General features: G+C 42.9%; 1 protein-coding gene across 1 annotated transcript; it reads right to left on the minus strand.

The window, feature by feature from the left end:
• Nucleotides 1-569: 569 nt before the first annotated feature.
• On the minus strand, nucleotides 570-20,572 carry LOC147881928 (pentatricopeptide repeat-containing protein At2g39620-like). Its single transcript, XM_087401480.1, has 5 exons — nucleotides 20,236-20,572; nucleotides 19,965-20,079; nucleotides 13,986-16,548; nucleotides 13,520-13,934; nucleotides 570-883 (listed from the first exon to the last, which is right to left on the minus strand). The coding sequence occupies exons 1-5, from the start codon at nucleotides 20,570-20,572 to the stop codon at nucleotides 570-572; spliced, it is 3,744 nt and encodes a 1,247-aa protein (XP_087257606.1).
• Nucleotides 20,573-21,977: the final 1,405 nt, after the last annotated feature.

A 21,977-nucleotide genomic window follows, 5' to 3' on the forward strand; every position in this document is an offset into this window, starting at 1 on the left:
CCCCAGAGACCACCGTGTGATATCAGAACACTCATTCATGTAAGGTATTCGTCATGTGTTTTAACTCCATGTTGTTCACATATGAAGTTCAAATCCAAATATGTGTTGAAACAGTTTATTGTGTGCTGGTCATTGTTGTGCAAGTTCGAAACAAAAAATTGGATTGTTATAGTCTATAGTTATTCAGAGGTCATCCCATTTTTTAACAGGAACGCAACTGCGTCAAATAAACAATCGCTTGGTGTGTGTAACCATAATACATGACACGGCTTAAGTTCTATTTGTGCAAGATGTTATCAATTGATTTGTTTGGGTCAATTGTTGTTGTTTTGAACACCGGGCTCGCCTTTTTTTCCTTAAAAGAGAATAAATCTATCAACAGGGCTGCCTTTATAGTTTTAAATGAATCACTTTGATGTCCTAGAAGCCGTGCATACCTTAGTAAAGAGAACATAAAATAGCTAAAACAATGAAGGTTTTATAACTGATTTCACCTAGACTAGTAGTTTTATGCAAAGTGTTGATGGCAATTGGGCTTTATTTGACTTTTTTTTCCTTTTCCAGTCTCATTAAACAACGATCTTTTCACTGATAGGCATAAAGCCTGTTAGGCAAGCATAAAGCCCGTTAGGCAAGCATAAAGCCCATTTGGCAGGCGTAAAGCCCGTTTGGCTGGCATAAAGCCCTTTCAACAAGCACACAACAGTTTTCAGGCGAGCCGGCTTTTCTAGCAAGCGGCTTTTTTTTAAAGGCGAATTGGCTTTTCTAGCAAATAGCTTTTTGGATTGCATTTTTTTTCCTTTTTTCGAAGCAACGGCTTCAGGCGCATACAGTAACTCGTCCTCAACTTCTGAATTCTGCATGGCACATTCATCTTCAGGATCTGTTATTAGTACATAGGAAACCAGTACATGTCATCACTTAGGAGTATTCAAAAGTACACTTCACCATACATATACAATGACAGTTAAATCCCATGCGTTATCTAAGGAAACCCTTTCAAATTTATCTTGAAGCAGATGGTACCAAAACGCTCTCTATAACAAAATATTTAATGAAAGAGAATGGGCACATTCATTGATCGGCTTTTTGCGAATCCCATGTATCATTCGAGCAAACCCTTACGACGATGATACCCCAAAGCAGATGGGATACACAAAAGCTGACTACAACCAAAACATTCCACGATTCTTTTTTTCTTATTGTCTTAAAAATTATCTTTAGAAAAAAAAACATTTACAACTAGCAAAATCATATATTTATTATTATTTTTTTAATTATCTAACCTCATACACAGGCCAATCATGCAACGTATCAATCTACGTACTTAGGAGGTCCAATAGTATAGAAAGCCTCAAAAAAGCTTTGAGAGACAAGACGAACATGGTGTTGCAAGGAGCCCGAATGCGAGAAGCTACTAGCAAAGTCTTTGAGAAGCAAGGTCATGAACAACAAGAGCTTGAAGCAGCTTTGTGTGAAGCGAGGGCCTTGAGAATCTTGCGTAGGATTGTTTTCTCTCTTGACGCCTACTGTCTACAACTTTTGTAGCCTAGTTTCATGTAGACAGTGGGTGGAATTTTGTGTGACTAAAAACTACTACAGATCATTCTAATTACTATGACTCCTACCCCTTGTCTATCTTGTAGGCTTGGTATCTTTCTAGATCTGGTGATCCTCTCAGGAGAAAGAATTAAGGAACATCGTTCCCAGCACCTGTATCCCAAGAATACTTCAAGTGGAGGTAGAATAGTCCTCTGTTACGTTCATTGAGGTGAATGAGGTGAACGCAGAGTTGCGAGGGGAATAACAGGCCAAAATCAAAGGGTGCAAAGAGACTTGCTTGGGCACAGATCTAGAATAGGTGGGAGTTGATATCTAAGCCAAGTTTGAGAGTGGTTCGAGCAACATCGATGGCTGGAGTCTCTAGCTCACAAATCCTAAGATATAACAGATGAGAAGCAATTGTTTCTCATTACGCCTGCTCCTTCCCACTTGCTTTTCCACCCCTCCAAATTCATGTATGGCTAGTGCTTCATCCACTATCGAAACATGTTCATGACGCTACCTTTTGTAAGGGAAGAATTCTTGGGAGATCAAGCGAGGAAGGTGAAGCTAGAGAGCCTTGAAAAGTCTACGTATCAAAAAGCTTGTGCAACGTATGATGGGCTACAATAGCAGGATGAAAAGGTATGGCTAAATAGGTCTCAACCCTCAACATGAAAAGGAGGAATGACACTGATGGGAGCTACATGTAACTATTGGCGACCATGACACTAGATGCAAAGCTCGCTACAGACTAAGTCTAGAAGGTGATTATGGATATGCCATAGCCATTGGCCAAGTCCTACACATAATTGAGATGCATATCCGAGTGAGGCAAGTCACAGGAGGGTTGCTCTCGTGCAAAACTCTGGCAAACATTTATCGACGGAGCAACTTGCTTATTCAGGGAAATCATGTTTGTGATCTGCTCCGCCTCATTGGGAGGTGGCTTGCTACTACTATTCTCCTCCTCTGGGAGGCCATTGCCAACGCTAACTAGCCGAATGTCAAGGCTAGGAATGACCCTTTTCAAGAGAGTGGAGCTCTGTAGCAAGCTTGGGCAAGAACTTGAATGGCTTAGAATTTTGTCCTACAAGCTCGAAGCAAGGGAATATCATACTTCTGCTTGAAGGTCGATGAGTCATCAGATGCTACCTCAAAGTAAGGAACCCCTGCTTTCATGGAGTTATATCCCCTCTCCCTAGCTACCATTCTTTTGAGAGCTCTCTGGAGCTTGTTCGTCCCTGTTGGATGAGACTCTTAATAGTCACAAAGAAGGCAATGAGATCTATAATTCAACCAAGGAGCTAAACAATTCAGGCGGATTGATTCTTCACAGCCACAAAGAAGACAACATTGTCTATAATCCAAGCAAGCAACTCAACAATTTGATGGGTCAAAAAAATGATTCATGGAAAGTAGATGTCCAAAGAGACGATGCAACAGAGTGCTAATTTGAGCTTGTACGTTGCCAAGATTAATAATGGGAGGGTAAGCATGACACGAAGCTTGTTAAACCGCTTCAAGGCACAAGATTCTTACCACCAAGAAATGATCACAATACCCGCCCTGCAGTGCTCTGGTGAAACGATTACAACCTGGAAGCACGCAAATGGAAGCAAGGCTTGGAGGCATGCTAATGGAAGCAAGGCTTGGATAAATTGTTTGTAGGAGATCTCAAATTGGAATTAATTTATAGCCACATTGGAGCGGGCTTGAAAAGCAAGCACATACAAGCCAAAAAAGTCGAAAAGCATATACAAGTCAAACAAGGTGAATGAAATTCATAAGGCTTGCCCAAAAGAAATGGACAAGGCTGATAAAAAGTAAATGATATTCAAAAGGCAAACAAGGCCAAAATATTCAAGGCCATAAGAATTGATAATAGTATCACATTTTAAACTTACAATATATATAATCCATCATGTGGAAGTTGACAAGTACCATCCAATATTTGTCCTTGGTTAGATACATAGATCAACTCTAAAATAAATCTTTTACTTTCAACCATCTAGTAATGAAACCGGCCCTCGAGAAATCCAAAGGGCGATGAACAATTAATGTAACCAACATGTCATAAAGGTTCCAAAACCCTATGACCAATCGATATCTAAAACCCATACTACAAAAAAATCTCTACCCTTTCCTCACTGCTACAGCCCTCATAATTATTCCCCTCTGCCATTAAGTTCATCATCGTAAGTGACCTTCAATGGAGTAGGACATATTATGATACACTTGCCAGATTCCCAAGGTTCAACAAGACGCATAACCTTTAAGCATATTTTCAACATCTAAGATTGCCTACCTTGAGCCACAACATCCACTAGAGAAATAATCTATCGTAACATTTCTCAACTCAACAGACGTAGACAAAAGTAAATCCACCTTTCCTATTGCGAGTGCCCTAGGAAAACAGAATGATCGTCCTTAAACTCACAGCTGTTGTATGTCAAAAAGATAATTCTATGTTTAGCAACCAATTAAAAATGTTGAGATCATGGATGAGAAATTTATGGAACATGATCCTAAGGTTGCAAAAAAATGGATAAGAAATTCAATGATAAAGTGAGCCTTTTCCTTTCGACGTAAAAATGAAATCCTTCACCCTAGATTTTTGATCGAGCATCTCCTCTAACTAGAATTAAAATATCAACAATTGGAAGGAAAATCTATTGGAAAATTACACTATAAAGAAACCAAAGTACTTGAAGTTGGAAGCGAGCACACATGCGGACAAACATGCACAAGTTTGATGTTTTCCCCTTCAAGGACCATACCAGCATTTCAATAGTTTCAAAACCCCATACAAAATCGACTCATGTACATGGCTAGAGGTGAGTCTCTCCTTGCTTCCCCACCTGGTTAAAGAAATCATTGAGCCTAGAACCCCGCGTGCCAGCTTTTGCAGATGCACACATTCTCCTCCTCCAACACTTTCACTACAGATGCATCATTCTCATAGTCCTTTGACATCACGTCAAACTCTCTCCACATCCAATAGGACCTTAGTCTCACCTAGGACACATGATCAAATTTTTTGCTCCATCCAGCAGGTTGGAGCTGAGGTGGCGTCCATTTGCTCAATAGAATGCAATCAAAAGACTATCTATTGCCTGACCATGCATATGTGACTGCACAGGCAGGCAGGGATAGGCAATCAAGAGCTACCACATCTGTGTGAACCTGCATTCCTTGCTATTGGACCATGTGCCCGCATTTATTATAGGGTCAAGCCAACTCCCGGCAACCATGTGCCCCTCATTCCATTTGCAATGGATAGGCAATATGAATACCGGATTGCAATCTCTGACACACACGTGCCTGATATGAATACCGGATTGCAATCTTTGGCAAGCATGCTGATCTATTTGTCTCCTGATGGGAAACAAGAATGCCACTTGCCTAACACCAAGGCTCTTGGGTAAGCCCACACATGGTTAAACCACCATGGTAGAAGTTTAGGAGGGATAGTAATGATATTGTCGTAGCACTTACAAGCACTTCTACACAAATTTCTCTAGGAACAACTATCCCTCATCAAATTGCCCCGGTGCTAAGGCATTATTGGGCTACCCACATAGTGCTCGAAAGAAAGAACACAAAAAGAGGTGAGCGAACCGTCTCTTTGAAGGATCGAACATACAAAATGAAATCCAAGGAACTGTTTTTTAAGAGCCAAATAATCGCTTGTCATGTAGGCAAAGGAATCGATGAACGAATCTGTTGCGCCAATCTGTCAAAAGTGCATTCGAAGGGAGTTGAGCTTGAACTGCCATGGTAGGAGTTACAAGAAACACAAAGATGTCATTGGCTTTACCATAGATGCACGCTAAATGCTTTGTGGTTAAATGAACTTCCTCGTCATTGTGCTGAGCGATGTAAACGCTGTCATGCCAAACAAAATCAACTCTAGCAAGTCTTCTGAGGTGCTCACACATCCAAAGAATGCCTTCATGGTTTTCAAATGGTCTGCAGATTTGTGAGCATAAGGCCTGGGATCATACCTATCCTTCTTACTTGTCCCTGCTTGCACGGATAGTTGAATGCCGAGTACACGGGCTTAACTTGCAAACTTTCAACAAAACGAGCTCTGAGCAAGGCAGTGGATTTCGGACCTCATCTGCTTTGCCGTGTTTGCCAAAAGCACACGCTCTTACGGCACCTAGAGACTTGAACGTGGAGCATGAATCATGATACATTTGTGGGAATGAGAGATCATACATACTTGAAGCGGTTATTTACCGTATTTATGAGTGCAGTGTCCGTTAGTCATCGTACTTATCTTTTGGTAGAGCTGTGAAAATATGTCCTCCGTCAATGGTGGATATGCTTGCAACCCAAACGAAGGATGAAAGCCATGGCATAGGTTTTGTTCATGATAATGGAAATTCTAACTCGTTCAATTATCGACCCCGATGTGGGAGTGAATCGGCTGGGCCGTGGGATCGTTGACAAACATGCGTTCTTTCTTCCATGCCCAGCTTCATGGATTTTGTGAACGTGATTTGAGGCTAAATGGGGTGACGAATTGCTGATGTTCCGTCTTAAGATACTCAAATTTTAGCATTAACAATGCCATTAACCAATCGGTCAGTAGCACGATGCTCTCAGTAACCTTTGTGATAGGGGGCCTCTTAGTGCTTCTGATCTTGGTGGTGGGCAGGCCTGATTGCTTGTCTAGAAGGCTGAGGAAGAAATCCAAGAAATCCAGGAGCATGATCTTTGCATCCCCATGGAGGACAGAAAATCCAGGAGCATGATCTTTGCATCCCCATGGAGGACAGAAAATCCCTTCATGCACTTCAAACAGGATGACTGGATAGTGACGTTGGAGGAAATCGCCAACTGCAGTGGCTGGAGGCTTGGCATTTCGTCCACTCAGCTGTTCCGGAAGATTTCAAAGGCGTCAATAGTACTCTATTCCAATCCATCATATCGAGAGCATTTGCCAGCGAAATAGAAGAAATCCTTCAATCCGGGTCTTCGCAACAAAAAACAAGAACAGTCTGTGCAATGCTTGCTCCCGCTAACCGCAGGCTGGCACTCGATAGGGCACTTAACCTGTGTGAGTTACTTCAAACTGACAATCTTGAGCTTCAGCAGAGATGGGAACACCAACGTTTCTACAGGGGATTTTGGGGGCACGGTGGCCATACGTTTAGCTGCTGCAAGGCCTGTCCCCCCTTTCTGGTTGCCAGGGATAGATCTTATCTCCCTCGCTTTGCATTCTAAAACTGGATGCCTCTTCATCTGCAATGATTGTCCGATGAACAATAGTTTGCAAGCCCGTGGGGCAACATTGGGTTGCAAATATGATGTACCTAAGGGAACGGTCTTCTTCACAATGGAGGATGTTGGCTAAAGCACTAGCTCTAGCCCTATTGAAGACTCGTTTCCTCTCTTCCCCACCATTGGGTCTAACTGCGATGTGATGGTGTCGGTAAATCTGGGCCAACAAAGCTTCAAGTTTAACCTTGTCAAGATATTACTGCAATCACGGACTGATTCCGTTGCAGATGCAGCAAAATGTTCACAGGAGAAAGGAAAGACTTAAACTACGAGTCCAAAAAGCTAGGAATTTTAGAAAAGAATGAAAAAACTCAGAATAATCACAAAACTCCCCTCAACTCAATCCTAAAGCACTGTCTCTAGGAGAGCCAGTGCTAACAAATCTCCACACTAAGCACAAGCTCCTCCCCATTCACTACCATAGATTTTGAGCCCCATGCAAACTCTATCAGGAGGCCACATCATTGAACTTATTGCTTGCCTTGCTGCCCATCCTGCAAAACTTGACAAGCAGACCAACGAAGCAATAGGATGTGCAACCAAAGCAAACAGTAAATTCATAAACGAAAAAACAATGATAGAAACAATGCCAAGCAAGAAGCCGAACACAAAGCCCTCAAGGTCGCATGCCAAGCCTTGCTCCCACAACCCATGCCACACTCAAATGACTGGACTTGCTCCTTGCCTTAATTGCTCACCCTAACGACTCAACTAGCGGTTGTGGTCAACAGAGTCTCAGGACACACAAGTAAATCCAGCACTAAGTCCATAACAGAGCAACGCCACCAAGGTGAGGCAAAACACAATGACAAGGCCAAAAGTAGACTTGGCAGATTAGAGCCATGAGGACCTGTCTCAAAATGGTGGTGGAACAAATGTTGAACCCTCATCTTCACCCGAGGGAGCTTACAGACCGAAGGACGGAGTGGCCAAACGAAGCTCCTAAGGAGGGCAGGTATGAGCGAAGTCAACAAAGGAAGCAACACTATACAACGAAGGGAGTCAAAGACACACAACCGACACGATCACCAAGGTTCGTGTCATTACACTAATTGACAACGAGTCAATCCACCAAACTAAGGACGTCGTCAACAACCTTGCACAAAGGATACTTCCGAGCAAAGTCTAACAGCTTGGACCGATACAAAGTAAGGGCGCCTGCTCTTCTAACAATAAGGATCTAAACTCCTAGGTTTTAGGGTCGTTCAACATAGATATACTCGGATGTGTGGAGTGCAAGACTCTACAAGCAACGCTATTCGCATCCTAGGCTAAGTACTAGAAATGCATCTTGAAGTACAAACTTTTCTTCCATCTCTCTTTGAGCATTCCCTTTGCTTTGAGTTGTGTGTTTTGCCATCACACTCTTCGTATACACTATCAATTCGTATTAACTGTTCTTCCATCTCTCTTTAAGCATTCACTTTGCTTTGAGTTGTGCGTTCTACCCTCACACTCTCCATATACACTATCAATTCGCATCCACTCAATGCTCTGTTGTTTAATTGGAAAAGACAATTGCCCTATAAAACGAACAAAGAGCCATAGGACAAAGAGCCAAACCAATAGTCACAACACGCATTCGACGTTAACAATGTTGCAATCATATGACTTGGTTCAATCGCAATTGTCAAGCCAAATTCAAATGATGGGGATCATGGACTAGAAGGACCTGAAAAACTTGGCACAATTGTGAATCATGCATCAATGCCAATCCATCATCTTCCTCAATTTCTCCTCAAGTGATGAGTAACATGAAGCACATGCATAAATATACCATCGTTCCTTCAAAGAAGTTCCCTCGATGAACCATGTCTATTAGAATAAAATATGTCCCAAGCTGGGGCACTTTTAATCTCCTTGGCGAGGTGAAACATCTCATGCATGTCTTGCAGAAATGTTATTGCCACATCATTCTTGATTCCTTTAATTCCTACCATTATTAGTGACTTAGGTTGGAAGCCTTACATAAGCATAAAAGAACTAAAATTGGCACTTGCATGCTTTGCACTATTATAAGCAAATTCTATCATGCATGAAGATTGTCTCTTGGAAACATATGCACGAAGCATATATTCCAATACCTAGTTTACTCTTTCTGCTTGATCATCTGTGGATGTTCAGAGAAAATCAAATTGAGATGATATATAACTTGTCAAAGACAAGTATCCAAAAATCACTGGAGTCCTTATCAATGACTACGTCAATTGGCAAACCATACAGCCTAAACAATTGGTCAACGAACAATTGAGCCAATTGACTTGCTAACAATGACAGAAGTCATGGAAATACTTTTCTATTTTTTATGTGGGATTTGCAACTAATGTAATAATCCAACACTTGATAGGCTTTAGACTTTGTCGCTTGACAAATCCAAGAATCTACTATGTAATAAGCCAATAGAAAGTATTCTTCACCAAATACGGAGTATTGTGTGCACCTGGGTGTCCGACACTAGGTACATCATGATACTCCCAGAGAATCTTGAAGTTAAGATCCGACACATCCGACACACAAATCTTTTCATTTCAAAACAGTAACCCTTTCCAAAACACCCATTGACCTCCTGTCGCTTGTATCCTAGGTGACACAATCCCCAATCTTGGTCAATCATGGAGCTCCCATCTGAGGCCTTTTGCCAATATAAACTGAAGTGTCTACCAATTGCGCAAAGCCCTCTCAAGGATTGAAATAGATCAAAGGATATCTCACACTAGCCAAAGGAATTTGGGAGCATTTGGTGTCTCTCTACTGAACCCCACAAAGTCGACAACAACCATGTGGGAGCACAACAATAAGCTATAAGCTCTTCAACAAGAAGTCCTCCAAGCTGGGAAAGAGATATTGTTAGAGGATACAACCATCATTTTATTGTCCCATCTTTCCGTGATGTACTCAACATTCAACTCCTCCCTCATTACCAATGGGAGATTTAACACTCTCACCTAAGAGGAGCTTGTGCTGATGAGCTGAACCGAGAGGAGCAGTTCGCTAACCCTCCACAAGGCGAAGGATCGGAAGCCTTGGCCGCCGCATAGGTAAAAGGGCACAATAACAAGGGTAAGGGGAAGTCCTTAGCAAAGAAGTATGATGCAAATCGTGAGACCTTGAAGGCAAATCGAGGCTGTAACCACTGTGACAAGAAGGGACACTATTGGAGAAAGTGCCCTAAGTGGAGCCATGAGAAAGGTACCAGTCCCTCAGCTGCAACCATGAGAACTCCAACGTTTGTTCCATTTTCTTCGAGTAAGGAGGCAATAAGTCACACTGTAATTGAGTATCGGGAGTGGATTGTGGACAGAGGTACTTCAAGGCACATGACTCCTTCTCAAGAGCAGTTCCAAAACCTTCAATGGCGGTCAAGTAATATCTGCATTGGTGATAAGTCTACTATACCAATTCAAGGTGAGGACAAGGTTGACCATTATTCCCGATAGTAGAGGAGGAAGCATACCTCCCAAGTTCGTTATGTTCCGACTCTTAATTCCACCTAATCTTCCATCTTCATGTTTGGTACTCTTGCCAAACAAGTCCAACATTTGTATGTTCCTTTAAATCAAATTTCCAAATAAATCAATAAGAAAGACATAGTACTTATCTTTCATGTTGTGTTGTCCATGTACTCCTTTGCTTTAGACATTCCTACAAAGACTAATTCAACTTTATCCATTAGGGTTAGTAGGAATCCAGATCCGTTCTACTTTTCCTTTCCAATAAGATACCAATTCCTAATCTCTCTCTCATATGCACGCATTGGTCCAAGTTCCAAGTAACCAGCTTGGAACCATTAGTTTTAGGTTAATCAGACCCAAAACTTACAAGATAGGCCTAAACTTACAAGATCAAGATCACCATATCTTGCTCGAGTACTCATTCTAGACCACCAAGTTTAATTATGGATCCACCCATAGTCATGCCTCCATGACTCACCAATTACTTGAGATCTCTCTAAGGTCACCAAACCTAAGGTCACTAAACCTTACTAAGCGCTTACATATCCACCACCTAGTCCAACACCTAGGTAGGACTATGGAGCCTTTTAGTGATCATTCCAAATGAATCACTATTTTCAATATCCTAGATACTACTCAACTATCCAAGTCTAAATTAAGGTCACAAGACCTATGGCCATGTATAGGACCCCACTTGCTATACTTAGCAAGGAAGTTACCATCTACTAATTTTCATAATATGTCTTCTAGCACCCTCTTGCTTGGAAAGAGCCCAAGTACTACCTTGGCTCATCAACCCAACCTAAGAGAATGACTTAGCCTTCAAACATTATCTTTGATCATAATTGTCCTCCTATGCCTAATCCAATAGGAAACTTTCACCATCCTGTTTCCACCTCCTCCTACTAATCTACTTCCAAGCTCTATCCTCCTATGTGCCTAGGCAACTTAGCTAATTTTGATCAATGTCGATCACTTGCTTCAAGGTTTTTCTTTTCTTTTCTTTTCTTTTCTTTTCTAACCTTTTTTTTAACCTTTTCTTTTTTTTCTTTTCTTTTTTTTTTCTTTGAACTGCAAGGGGGGGGGGGAGAAGGGTAGTAGGTACTTAGAGAAAGGGAGAGGAGGTGATTATGGCGTGACGACGACGACTGGCAACTACAGGCTGACAAAGGTGTCAGCGCAACGGCAAAGGGAACAAAGTCGACGACTAGCGAGCTTGCAAGGTAGAGTACCGACACGTGGTGAGATTGCAAGGACAAAGGCGAAGACTGGTGAGCTTGCAAGGTAGAGTGTCAACGACTGGCAAGGGACAGATTACCAACACGGCGACAGATGCAAAGGCAACTGGCGACATCGACACGTGGTAAGATTGCAAGGACCAACGTTACTCGCAGCACGCCATGCACCACGCCTACGACTCCCAACCTACGCGCTGTGCACAATGACACCACGTAGGCTATGTGCCTTAAAGAAGGTGCTAGCTGCTAAGACACATGTCCCAAGGAGAGCGGCCTTAAATAGGCGACGACCACGCGAGACTACTCGTGCTACAACCTTCAGGTCTGAGCTTAGACGACAGAGCAAGGCAATTGGTGCGGAGATTAATTTGAAAATGTAAGGATCCCGTTGCAATGGCAACTCCCAACCGCCCACTAAAAAACCACCTCACGACAAAGTATTAGGGAAAGACTTGGCAAGTCCTCCAATTCTTTTAGTAAACAAATCCTAAGAAAGAACAAGACTGACCGTTGTTTCTTTCTTTTATTGTTTTCTCACAAAATTGACACTACGAAAGAGAAAGGAAGCTCCCTGGAGAATGGTTATTGAGTGAATGTTTATTGGCTTGATGGTGTTATGTTGATGTCGACATTTGTAACAGCTTCCACATGACAAGTCCACACAATCAAAGAATCACTGCTCTAATACCACTTGTCACGAACTTGTTGGAGGATGCACATGTGTGGAAGAATGATGCATAATGTGAGAAGCATTGGCCCTCCAAATGGGATGGAAGGAGTGCCCACGTGAGTATTTTTGCTATTGACAACCACGATGCTCCAACCATTCCACATACCACATATGAATGCCTAATGCCTCATGCACACACCCCATGCATACGAGAGGTCACAACCTCATGCCTCTTGGGATCTATCCCTTGGGAATACCCCATTATTCTACCGTTAGGCTATGACACTTTATGCCTACCATTTATAAATGCATACCCATGCATTCCTACCCATTCCTAACCTAGAACCTACATGTGTGAGTGCTCCATTTATATTAATCAATTACATATCCAATACATTATCAACATGGCATTTAGCCATTTGAACCTACCTAGCCTACCTTCTAATTATTACATTTGATCATTCTAGCCTAATACATTCTAGGCCTAAAAATCATTTCGTGACATGGTCTCCCCGACATGGTGGCATGAGAGTGAAGCCTCAAAAGTTGAAGCGACTCAAGAGTGGGAAGGAGATGCAGGCACAAGGAGATCTCAGACGGCAGTTGCCCCCCTGGTCCGGGAGCGATCTCATGAACGGTGAGAAGCAACTAGCCTTGTCAATCAACTTAGGCTCAGAACCACGTTGCTTGTGGAGCTGCATACACGATGGTGTGGCTTCGAAGACTGGAGGCAAGTCTGACGAAGGACAAGAAGCCTCTTCAGATGCTCCATCAATATTCCAGCTCCCTCAGTTTATAGGCTGGTTCAAGCGTCGCCCCAAATCCTTGGTGGACCCTGGTAGAGGTTGCCAGTGAAGGCAACTAGCTGCTGCACCTATGAAGGCCCCAACTGCTGCCTTGAACTGCAAACCCTCAGTGCGTCATACACCAAATGTGCTCTCGAATCCACATATGCACACATGTAGGGATGCCTGGCATTAGCCACCTAGCAGTCACTCCCTCTAAAAGGGCCCAAGGGGATTTCTGACTTTTGGAGCATTAGTAATTATCCACTAATGTGTGACTATGGCTGCTGCTGTAATAATGCGAGTCACAGAATGGGCTGGTGGAGCTCTTTTTGTAGGCGCAAAAACGCCCTGTCATCCATTTAATGCATCCACGCATTTTGAACAGGTGATAGCCTCATCTATGTATCCAGAAGGGACCAACTCAATATCCCCCAAATCATGCACACCACTATTTCTTTCAATAAAACTTTGTGCTGGGAAACTTCACACAGTTTTCAATCATTGCCTTCCTCACCTTCAGTGCATCATCTGACCTACCTGCATTCGCATGGGTTTTTGCTAGTAATACATATGGTGAGGCATTGCTTGGATCTAAGTTAAAAACAAACTTCGCAGCACGCACAGCCCGCTCCATATCACTGTGAATACTGCATGACGAAAGCAAGCTCAACCATGCTGAACTGACATCTTTAAATGGCATGCTGATGATCAAGCCTTCTGCCTCTTCCAATAATCCTTGTCGCCCAAGAAGATCAATCATGCACAAATAATGCTCCACCAAGGGGGTTAATCTATAGTCTCCATTTATGGAGGCAAAGTATCGCCTTCCATCAGCAACCAGACCTGTGTGACTGCATGCAGTGAGGACGCCAATGAAAGTGATCTCGTCTGGCTTCACACCAGTGGCCTGCATCTGCCCAAACAGCTGTAGGGCCTCCTTGCCATGCCCGCTCTGGGCAAATGCAGCAATCATGGCACTCCAGGAGACAACATTTGGCATTGCCATCTCTGCAAACACAGCCCTCGAATCATCCAGCCTCCCGCACTTGCCATACATACTGATAAGGGCTGTCCCTACAACAACATCTGACTCCCATCCATTGCCGACAATAGAAGCATAGATCTCTTGACCCTGTTCAACAGCCACCACACTGGCACATGCATCCAAAATGCAAATGAGTGTGATTTTATTTGGTTTGATGCCTTTGTTCTTCATTTCACCAAACAATTGTAGAGCCTCCTTGCCATGCGCATTTTGTGCACACGCAGCAATCATGGCAGTCCAAGGGACCACATCCTGCCATGCCATCTCTGCAAACACAGCCCTTGAATCATGTAGGCTACCACACTTGCCATACATATTGAGAAGGGCATTCGCCATGCCAATTTCTGATTCCCATCCATTGCCAACAATAGTCACATGGAACTCTCGTCCCTCTTCTAGGGCTGCCACACTGGCACAGGCATCCAAAACACAAATGTAGGCGATTTTGTCTGGTTTGATGCCTTCTGCCTGCATTTGACCAAAAAGTTGTAGGGCCTCCTTGCCGTTCCCATTATGAGCACATGCTGCAATCATGGCACTGAAGGAAACCACATTCTGCAGTTCCATCTCTATAAACACAGCCATTGAATCATCAAGGCTCCTGCACTTGCCATACATATTGACAAGGGCACTCCCCACAACACCATCAGATTCCCATCCATGGCCAGCTATAGTAGCATGAATCTCTTGACCCTCCTCTAGAAATGCCGCACAGTCACACGCATCCAAAGCACAGATAAAGGTGATCTGGTCTGCCTTGATTCCATAGACTTGCATTTGACCAAGCAGTTGTAAGGCCTCCTTGCATTGCCCATTCTGGGCATATGCAGCAATCATAGCACTCCAGGAGACAACACTTTGCAGTTGAATCTCTGCAAACACTGCACTTGAATCATCCGGGCACCCATACCTGCCATACATATTGATAAGGGCTGTCCCCACAAGAACGTCGAAATCGCATCCATTGCCAACAAGGGTGGCATGAATCTCTTGACCCTCTCTGAAGGCTGCTCCAGTGGGACATGCATCCAAAATGGAGATAAAGGTGATCTTGTTTGGCTCAAAACCTTGGGCCTGCATTTGACCAAACAGTTGTAGGGCCTCCTGGCCACGACCATTCTTGGCACACACTAAACTCATGGCATTCCATGACACCACATCTCGCAATGGCATCTCTGCAAACACAACCCAAGAATCATCCAGGTTCCCACACTTGCCATACATATTGATGAGAGCATTCCCTAAAACAGCATCAGATTCCCATCCAGTGCTCATAATACTAGCATGAATCTCTCGACCCTCTTCCATGGCTGACACACTGGCGCATACATCCAAAATGCAGACAAAGGTGACCTTATTTGGCTTCATGCCTTTGTCCTGCATTTGACCAAATAGTTGCAGAGCCTCGTCGCCTTGCCCATTCTCGGCATAGGCTGTCATCATGGCATTCCAAGAGACAACATTCTGGATTGCCATCCCTGCAAACACAGCCATTGAATTAACCAAGCTCCCGCACTTCCCATACATACTGATGAGAGTGTTCGCTACAACAACATCCGACATCCATCCAGTGCCAACAATACTAGCATGGGTCTTTCGACCTTCTTCTAGGGCTGCCAAACTCGCACACCCATCCAGAACGCAGATGAAGGTGACCTCGTTTGCCTTGATGCCCTCAGCCTGCATTTGACCAAACAGTTGTAGGGCTTCATTGCCACACCTGTTCTGGGCACAGCCTGCGATCATGGCACTCCAAGAGACAACATCCCGTAGTGGCATCTTTTCAAAAACAGCTCTCGCATCTTCCAGACTTCTACATTTCATGTACATATGTAAAAGGGTATTCCCCACAACAATCTCTGACTCACATCCGGTGCCAACAATACTAGCATGGATCTGTAGACCCTCTTCTAAGGCTGCCACACTGGCACATGCATCCAAAACGCAGATGAAGGTAATCTTGTCTGGCTCAAAGCCTTCGTAGTGCATTTCACCAAACAGCCGTAGAGCCTCCTTGCCATGCCCGTTCTTGGCACAAGCAGAGATGATAATAGTCCAAGAGTACAAATTCCGATACACTGTGGTGTCAAACACAGCACGTGCATTTTCCAGGCTTCCACACTTGGTGTACATTTGGACAAGAAGGTTACTCAAAAATGAGTTTCCCGCATATCGATGCCTGATTAGGTGTTCATGCACATGTTCACCCTCAGAGAGACCTGTGCAACGCCTCAAAATCCAGGCATAAGTAGCAGCATCTGTCTCTGGACACAGCTGAGCGAGAATCTTCTCATTGCTGTCAGGACAGCAGTCTTCATTCCTCGCAAGGCCACTTCCATGCTTCCCATCTACGATATGTGTAGGACAAGTCTTGGTGGGTTCTAGCTCGTTTAGCACCCTTTCTGCAAGCTTTGCCCACGTGGGTCTGCACACATCGTGTAGCTCGGTGGCCATTGAAAAAGGAATAATAAACGAACGCAGGAGGTTTCCCTGGTGCTTAACGAAGTCAAGTTCTGATCGCCTGCGCAAAAGCCCCGACCAGTCCGAGCTTTGCCATACTACTCTGTGTGGTTGCCTTCTTTGCGGCACAAGCGTATGATGAGGCATATCCCATGTCCTCGGAGGAGGATGAACCCATAGCTCCATAGACTTTGATTAAGTCATTAGCATTGTCCTCTCCTTTCATTTTTGGCCTGCTCTATGGGAAACGTTACAAGTCACTTTTTGCTCTGAAAATTTGGATTTGAAGTTCTTATCGGAGATTCGCACTCTAAGATTTGAATATTCTTTCATTTTTGGCCTTCCCCCGCAAAGGTCCTAATTCATGGCATTTTTCCTAAGAAGCTAAATTCCAATCCCTCAAATTTCGTGAGATCTGGCCTTGTGACATCATTTTTGAAGTGTGACATGTTTGACTGCGCATTGGGATGCACCTCCTTGATGTTGGGTCCTCCTCATGACAGCCAATCTGTTTCCTTTCTTTTCCTGGATTTTCGAAATGTGTAGCGCTGCCTTCTGTCGGTACGCATTCGTGCTTCCTCCTGATTGGCACAATGAATTGTCACATGGTCTTTGGAGTCTAATGTGGTCCTGCCCACATTGGAAACTCCCTATTCACGTGGGGTCCGCTTGGTGTGATCGAACCCGCTCCCTCCATGTGGCCACCTTCACGTGGTAGTCTTTGTTGCATGACCCTCCATGTGGATGTGCGGTGGTCTCTCGTCTGCATGAGAGGGTTTGTCGGCAGCGAGGTGCTTCGTCTGCTGATGTTGGTGATTGGTGCTCTTCTTCCACATGGTGCATCGCGTCAATTTTTTACGTCAAACACTCGCTTGGCTATTGGAGAGATCGTTGGTCATTCCGTGGAGGTGGTGCGTGTATTGCGGACTGCTCACCGTCTATGGCCCCTAATTTCTCGACTGGGCGTCCTATTAGGAGTACTCTGCAAAGGGACGGTTGTGACAGCTTTCTATATAATGTGCTTCGATCGTGCGAGGACTACTTTTGGTCTGTTGAATATCTGTAGTGTTCGTATCTCTACTATCGGTGTTTCATCGCTTGTGAAGATGGACGACCCCTGCTCAATTGGCAGTTTTCGGAGACTCCATGGATACTGGGAGTTCTACCTTTCACAAAGGTTTCCCGTGATTTCTGTTTTCTATTATTCCATTTTCTATTCCGCTTTTGTTTTCTAGCTTTGGATTGGAACTCTAATCCATTAGGGTTGTGATGTTGCAGAACTACTGAAATTCGTAGAGAAGAAGATGGAGCTTGCCGACAATGCTACCTCTTCTGCGGATGGTCTGTTTGCAGTGTAGTGGTTTCGAATGCATGAGCGAAATATTATTGGCGACATACATAACAATTCTGTCATCGAGAAACTCTTGAATCAACCGAGATAGTGTGTTCCTCCATTCAGCAACAAAAGATAGCTACAGAGAACAATGGTCTTGACCACGTCGAAAGAGAAAATTTCAAATTACGAGATTCTTAAAAGAGATCCCTACCGTAGCTCGATTCTCGAGATTCACTCCATCAGCTACAATGATTTCGTCGGATGAGGACCCGTTCAAATCCACTTTAACAACAACAAATGCAATCATATCCTTCACAAAGGTGAATGTACCACCTGCAGATTGAATCTGATTTGCAACCCACGGTACATAGACATTGATCACTAAATGCATATTTCACCATCGAATGGTTCTGCTTTTACAACACTAGTCATGGCATCAAGACGAAGAGATACATTACATGTGCCCCCTTCATCTAGTACTTTCTTGTTGATAGCAAGACCCTCTATCCTATAGAAACCATCGAGCTCAATGACATCTCTCAGCTAGCCCACATACATATGTGGAATATGAATTGTTACTATTTGACGGCAATCGTCCACTCTCATGTACACAGGATATGATACGTTATTAGCTTTGAATGTGCCGTATTTAGACAAAGCCTTGCCATCAAATGCAAAATGGTAACTTAGGTACTCGCATAAGTTTTCTATTCGAAGCACAGGGACTGCATTTGGGTTTAAGGGCCTAACGTCAGCTAGAACCAATGCTCTTGAAGGCTCTACTACATTAGGATAATCTCCCTCGATCCTCAATCTACGACTTGTATTTGCTGAAACAATACTTGTTTGGTTCAGTACCTCTATAACAAATTGTTGATACAAACATCATTTACAGCTTAGAACTGTGATTTCATTCTCAGTCTTTGAACTGAGGTGAAGTGACACTGATTACAGATCCATTCAAAACAATATGGACAAATACATGGACAGAAGAAGGAGCTGTCGTGTTGGTCAAAGACAAGTGCAGCTCAAGGCAAAGATCACTTTGGGAGAATGTCAAGCGTTGATTACTCTGATGTTAGAGAGTGCAGAAGGTTTATCACGGACTACCTCAATGTGGTGAGAGCAATGAACAACAGATGAAATATAGGGTACGCTTTATGACAACCCATGATTAACATTTGTACATGTGGTATTAGCCAGCTCTAAACCAAGGAAAGTTATGCGTGATGTTTTGCACTCCCCATGTCTCTGTGCACACTTCAAAGAAAAATCAGATATGACAACCCATGATTAACGTTCATACACGTGGTATTAGCTAGCGAAAGTTATGCTTGACGTTTTGCACTACCCATGTCTTTGTGCACACTTGAAAGAGATACCCGAAAAATAGGAGCAATGTTCAAATGGCTAAAGATCATGCAACCAAAATTCTTTCTTTCATATCTTATCAAGCAACCAAGTATCACTTAGGAGCAATTAAAGTTTAAAAAACATTGACACGGAGTTCAGATTCCAAGTTGAAACCAATTCTTCAAGCGTCTCTATCAAACAGAGAACACGGCCTACACATTACGTGATAAATGTCGATGAAATCAACTACAACGCGTCTATAGCACAAGGTGAAGTACAAAGCTTGTCCAACACAAGGCAAAAAATAGACTTCATAAGATCAACGCCTATGATATTCTAGAAAAGGAGGCCCTAGATTTATGGTCATCTGTGTACGAACTCTAACTTCACTCTTCTTCTCACATAGAATCTTATGACAGGAAGATACAAACACAATCATTACAAGCTAGTCAATGTGCAGATAGTGTGATCTATGACTGAAACGAATGCTCTTATCAACCTTACCCTCAAGTTGGTAAGCTTCCTCTGCATCGGCCTAGAAAGCTATCTTCATTGACTGCTTCCGAGGCTTACGAATCCTTGAGCATGTCTTCAAATGTTCATTTTTGTTTGCAACACTATTCTCCCACCATTGATGCAAGGAATGTAAGCTTATGACGAGGGTGACGTGTTTTGATAGAACAAGTTGCCCAAGCACCCACAACGTCATATTGTCTAGGAGCACCTGCATGTACATCGAAGCATACTCAACAAACGACAAACACAAAATCGAAGACATGATCAATCACCTCCTCTCAACAGTACCCTCTTCTTTCTCTATGATAGCATCCTGCATCAATTGTTTGCCCTTACATTTGCACTCTTTCAAGGCCGCATCATCTTCTATAGAAACCTCTGGTTGACCTGTTTATCACAACCAAACATTCATGATTAGTCTCGTATAGCCGCCCATTTTGTCATTGAACTCAATCCAAATAGTGGAAGGTTTGTTGTCAATGTATGTGCCTTTGAATATCCCATCTACACCATTCATAATGCCATCACTAATGTCTAAATTACCTGAGCGAATTTCAACAACCATGCCTTCTTTTAATCTTAGCTCGTTGTGTAAGCTAGCAGTATATTTTGGGTCTGCTTGGACGTTTACCTTCTTGTTGCATGTCTTATGTTTGTGGTCAATTGCTTTTAGAATGTGTGGTTTTATTTTTTGTTTTTGGAACACGTAGTCATTATGTTTATCTTTAGCGGCGTTTGTGTAGAAGAGGTGTGGGATTTCATGTTTCTTTGGTATTGGTTTGACGTAAAAATTATTTAATGTGTAAATATCTTTGCTTGTTTGTGATCCAACACGAATCTTATTTAGCAATTCTCGAAATGGACCGTTTTGTTGACGCATTGGTTTTTGTAGTTCGTAATATTGTATGTGCGCTCTCCAACATGAACCTACTATAGATATTCCTCTTGACTATTGAGAAAATATCCAAGAATCCTTTATGGTCTTGCTTGACATAAATCGCTAGATTTATCAAATGGTTCAGCGTGGTTGTGCTTTATTTCACGCATGCGCATATCAATAGTGACGAATGTGTTTATTCCAACCAATGAATTTTTTTCCATAACTACCAATTCATCGTTTTTGTTGAGAGTGGAAAGAGTTTGTAGTTTGTCAGGTGAAAGAGCTATGTACACACTTGTCAGTAAGGGTAAGTGGATGGCTGCATGTATCATGCTTCCTCCAATCCCCCTTGTCGCTGCTTTCCTCCTAATGCATGCTAATAGGAGAGCTCATGACAACTCAGTGTATGCACTTTCTTTGTGTGAATATAACCATTGCAATGCTTGGACACATGAGCATGATTGTGAATGTCTTTCTGGAGCCTGCATTACCAGAGATGAATAAGCGACATTTCTCATGTGGTCTTATTCTCTTTTTTAAGAGGATATCGTTGATTATGGCATGGTGGTCAAAGTTTGTTTGGCAGAACACTTTGTGGTACAACATGTTGGAGAGGATGTAATTTGGACATTGTTGTTTACAATTTATTTGATTTTGGTTGTTCTTAAGATGCATTTCTCTGCCGAGGTCAAAGTTTTCAGCACTTGTATTTGTTGTTGCCGGCGTTGACGTTGAACCCGTAGTGGTTTTGCTACCTGATGACAAGTTTGGGTTTTCAAGCATTTTGTTAAATAGCACCTTGTGAGTTTCGATTGTTTCCACATTCGTAGTGTACATGTTGAGCCAAGTTGGAAATGTGTCGTTCAACGAGTGCTCCGCTAACTTGAATTGTAAGTAAAGCAAGCACAATTCCCTGTAATGCTCCTCTCATCTTGTGTTCTTATTGTGGTTGTTGAAGTTGATTATTTTGAAACATTTTCTTTCTCGTGTCACGCCATTCTTTGTAGTGAATTTGCTAGCAAAAGATGCTAAATGAGTTTGCTTCAAGTTTTGCCCACAGTTAAGGTACTTCGTGATAATGTCATCAAAGAAGATGTTTGTGCTACTGGGTTCAAAATTTGGAGTTTCAATCGCCTTTTAGTAGCCATGTCTGTTCTTCTACAGTGCTTGTGTTTATGTATACAAATTCCCTTGTCGCATTGCTGAGGGTTAGTGAAAGACAAAGGTGTTGTGCACTTATATGATGTTGAGTGTTAAGTATTGCATTTCCCACTTTCCGGATGTGCTTGTTCGTGGGGATGTTGTTTTGGATACTGTATGTGATTGTTGCTTTCAGTGTATCGTTTTTCTCTTTGTCAAATTTAGTTATGTAAGATGTACGATATGAGGCTGCTCCATGAGAGTT

The sequence above is a fragment of the Dipteris shenzhenensis genome, chromosome 30 (assembly GCF_047967505.1).
Source record: "Dipteris shenzhenensis isolate YYH24624 ecotype China chromosome 30, Dip_SZ_1.0, whole genome shotgun sequence".
Lineage (NCBI taxonomy): Eukaryota > Viridiplantae > Streptophyta > Polypodiopsida > Gleicheniales > Dipteridaceae > Dipteris > Dipteris shenzhenensis.

What these genes read in the sequence shown, in the direction of transcription:
- LOC147881928 (XM_087401480.1), bottom strand. Translation starts at nt 20,572, where the DNA reads ATGCGTCAACAAAACGGTCCATTTCGAGAATTGCTAAATAAGATTCGT. An exon ending in GGTTGTTGAAATTCGCTCAG is followed by an intron (nt 20,080 to 20,235) that starts GTAATTTAGACA and finishes TGTGATAAACAG; the next exon opens with GTCAACCAGAGGTTTCTATA. An exon ending in GAGGGTACTGTTGAGAGGAG is followed by an intron (nt 16,549 to 19,964) that starts GTGATTGATCAT and finishes GCTTTTGCGCAG; the next exon opens with GCGATCAGAACTTGACTTCG.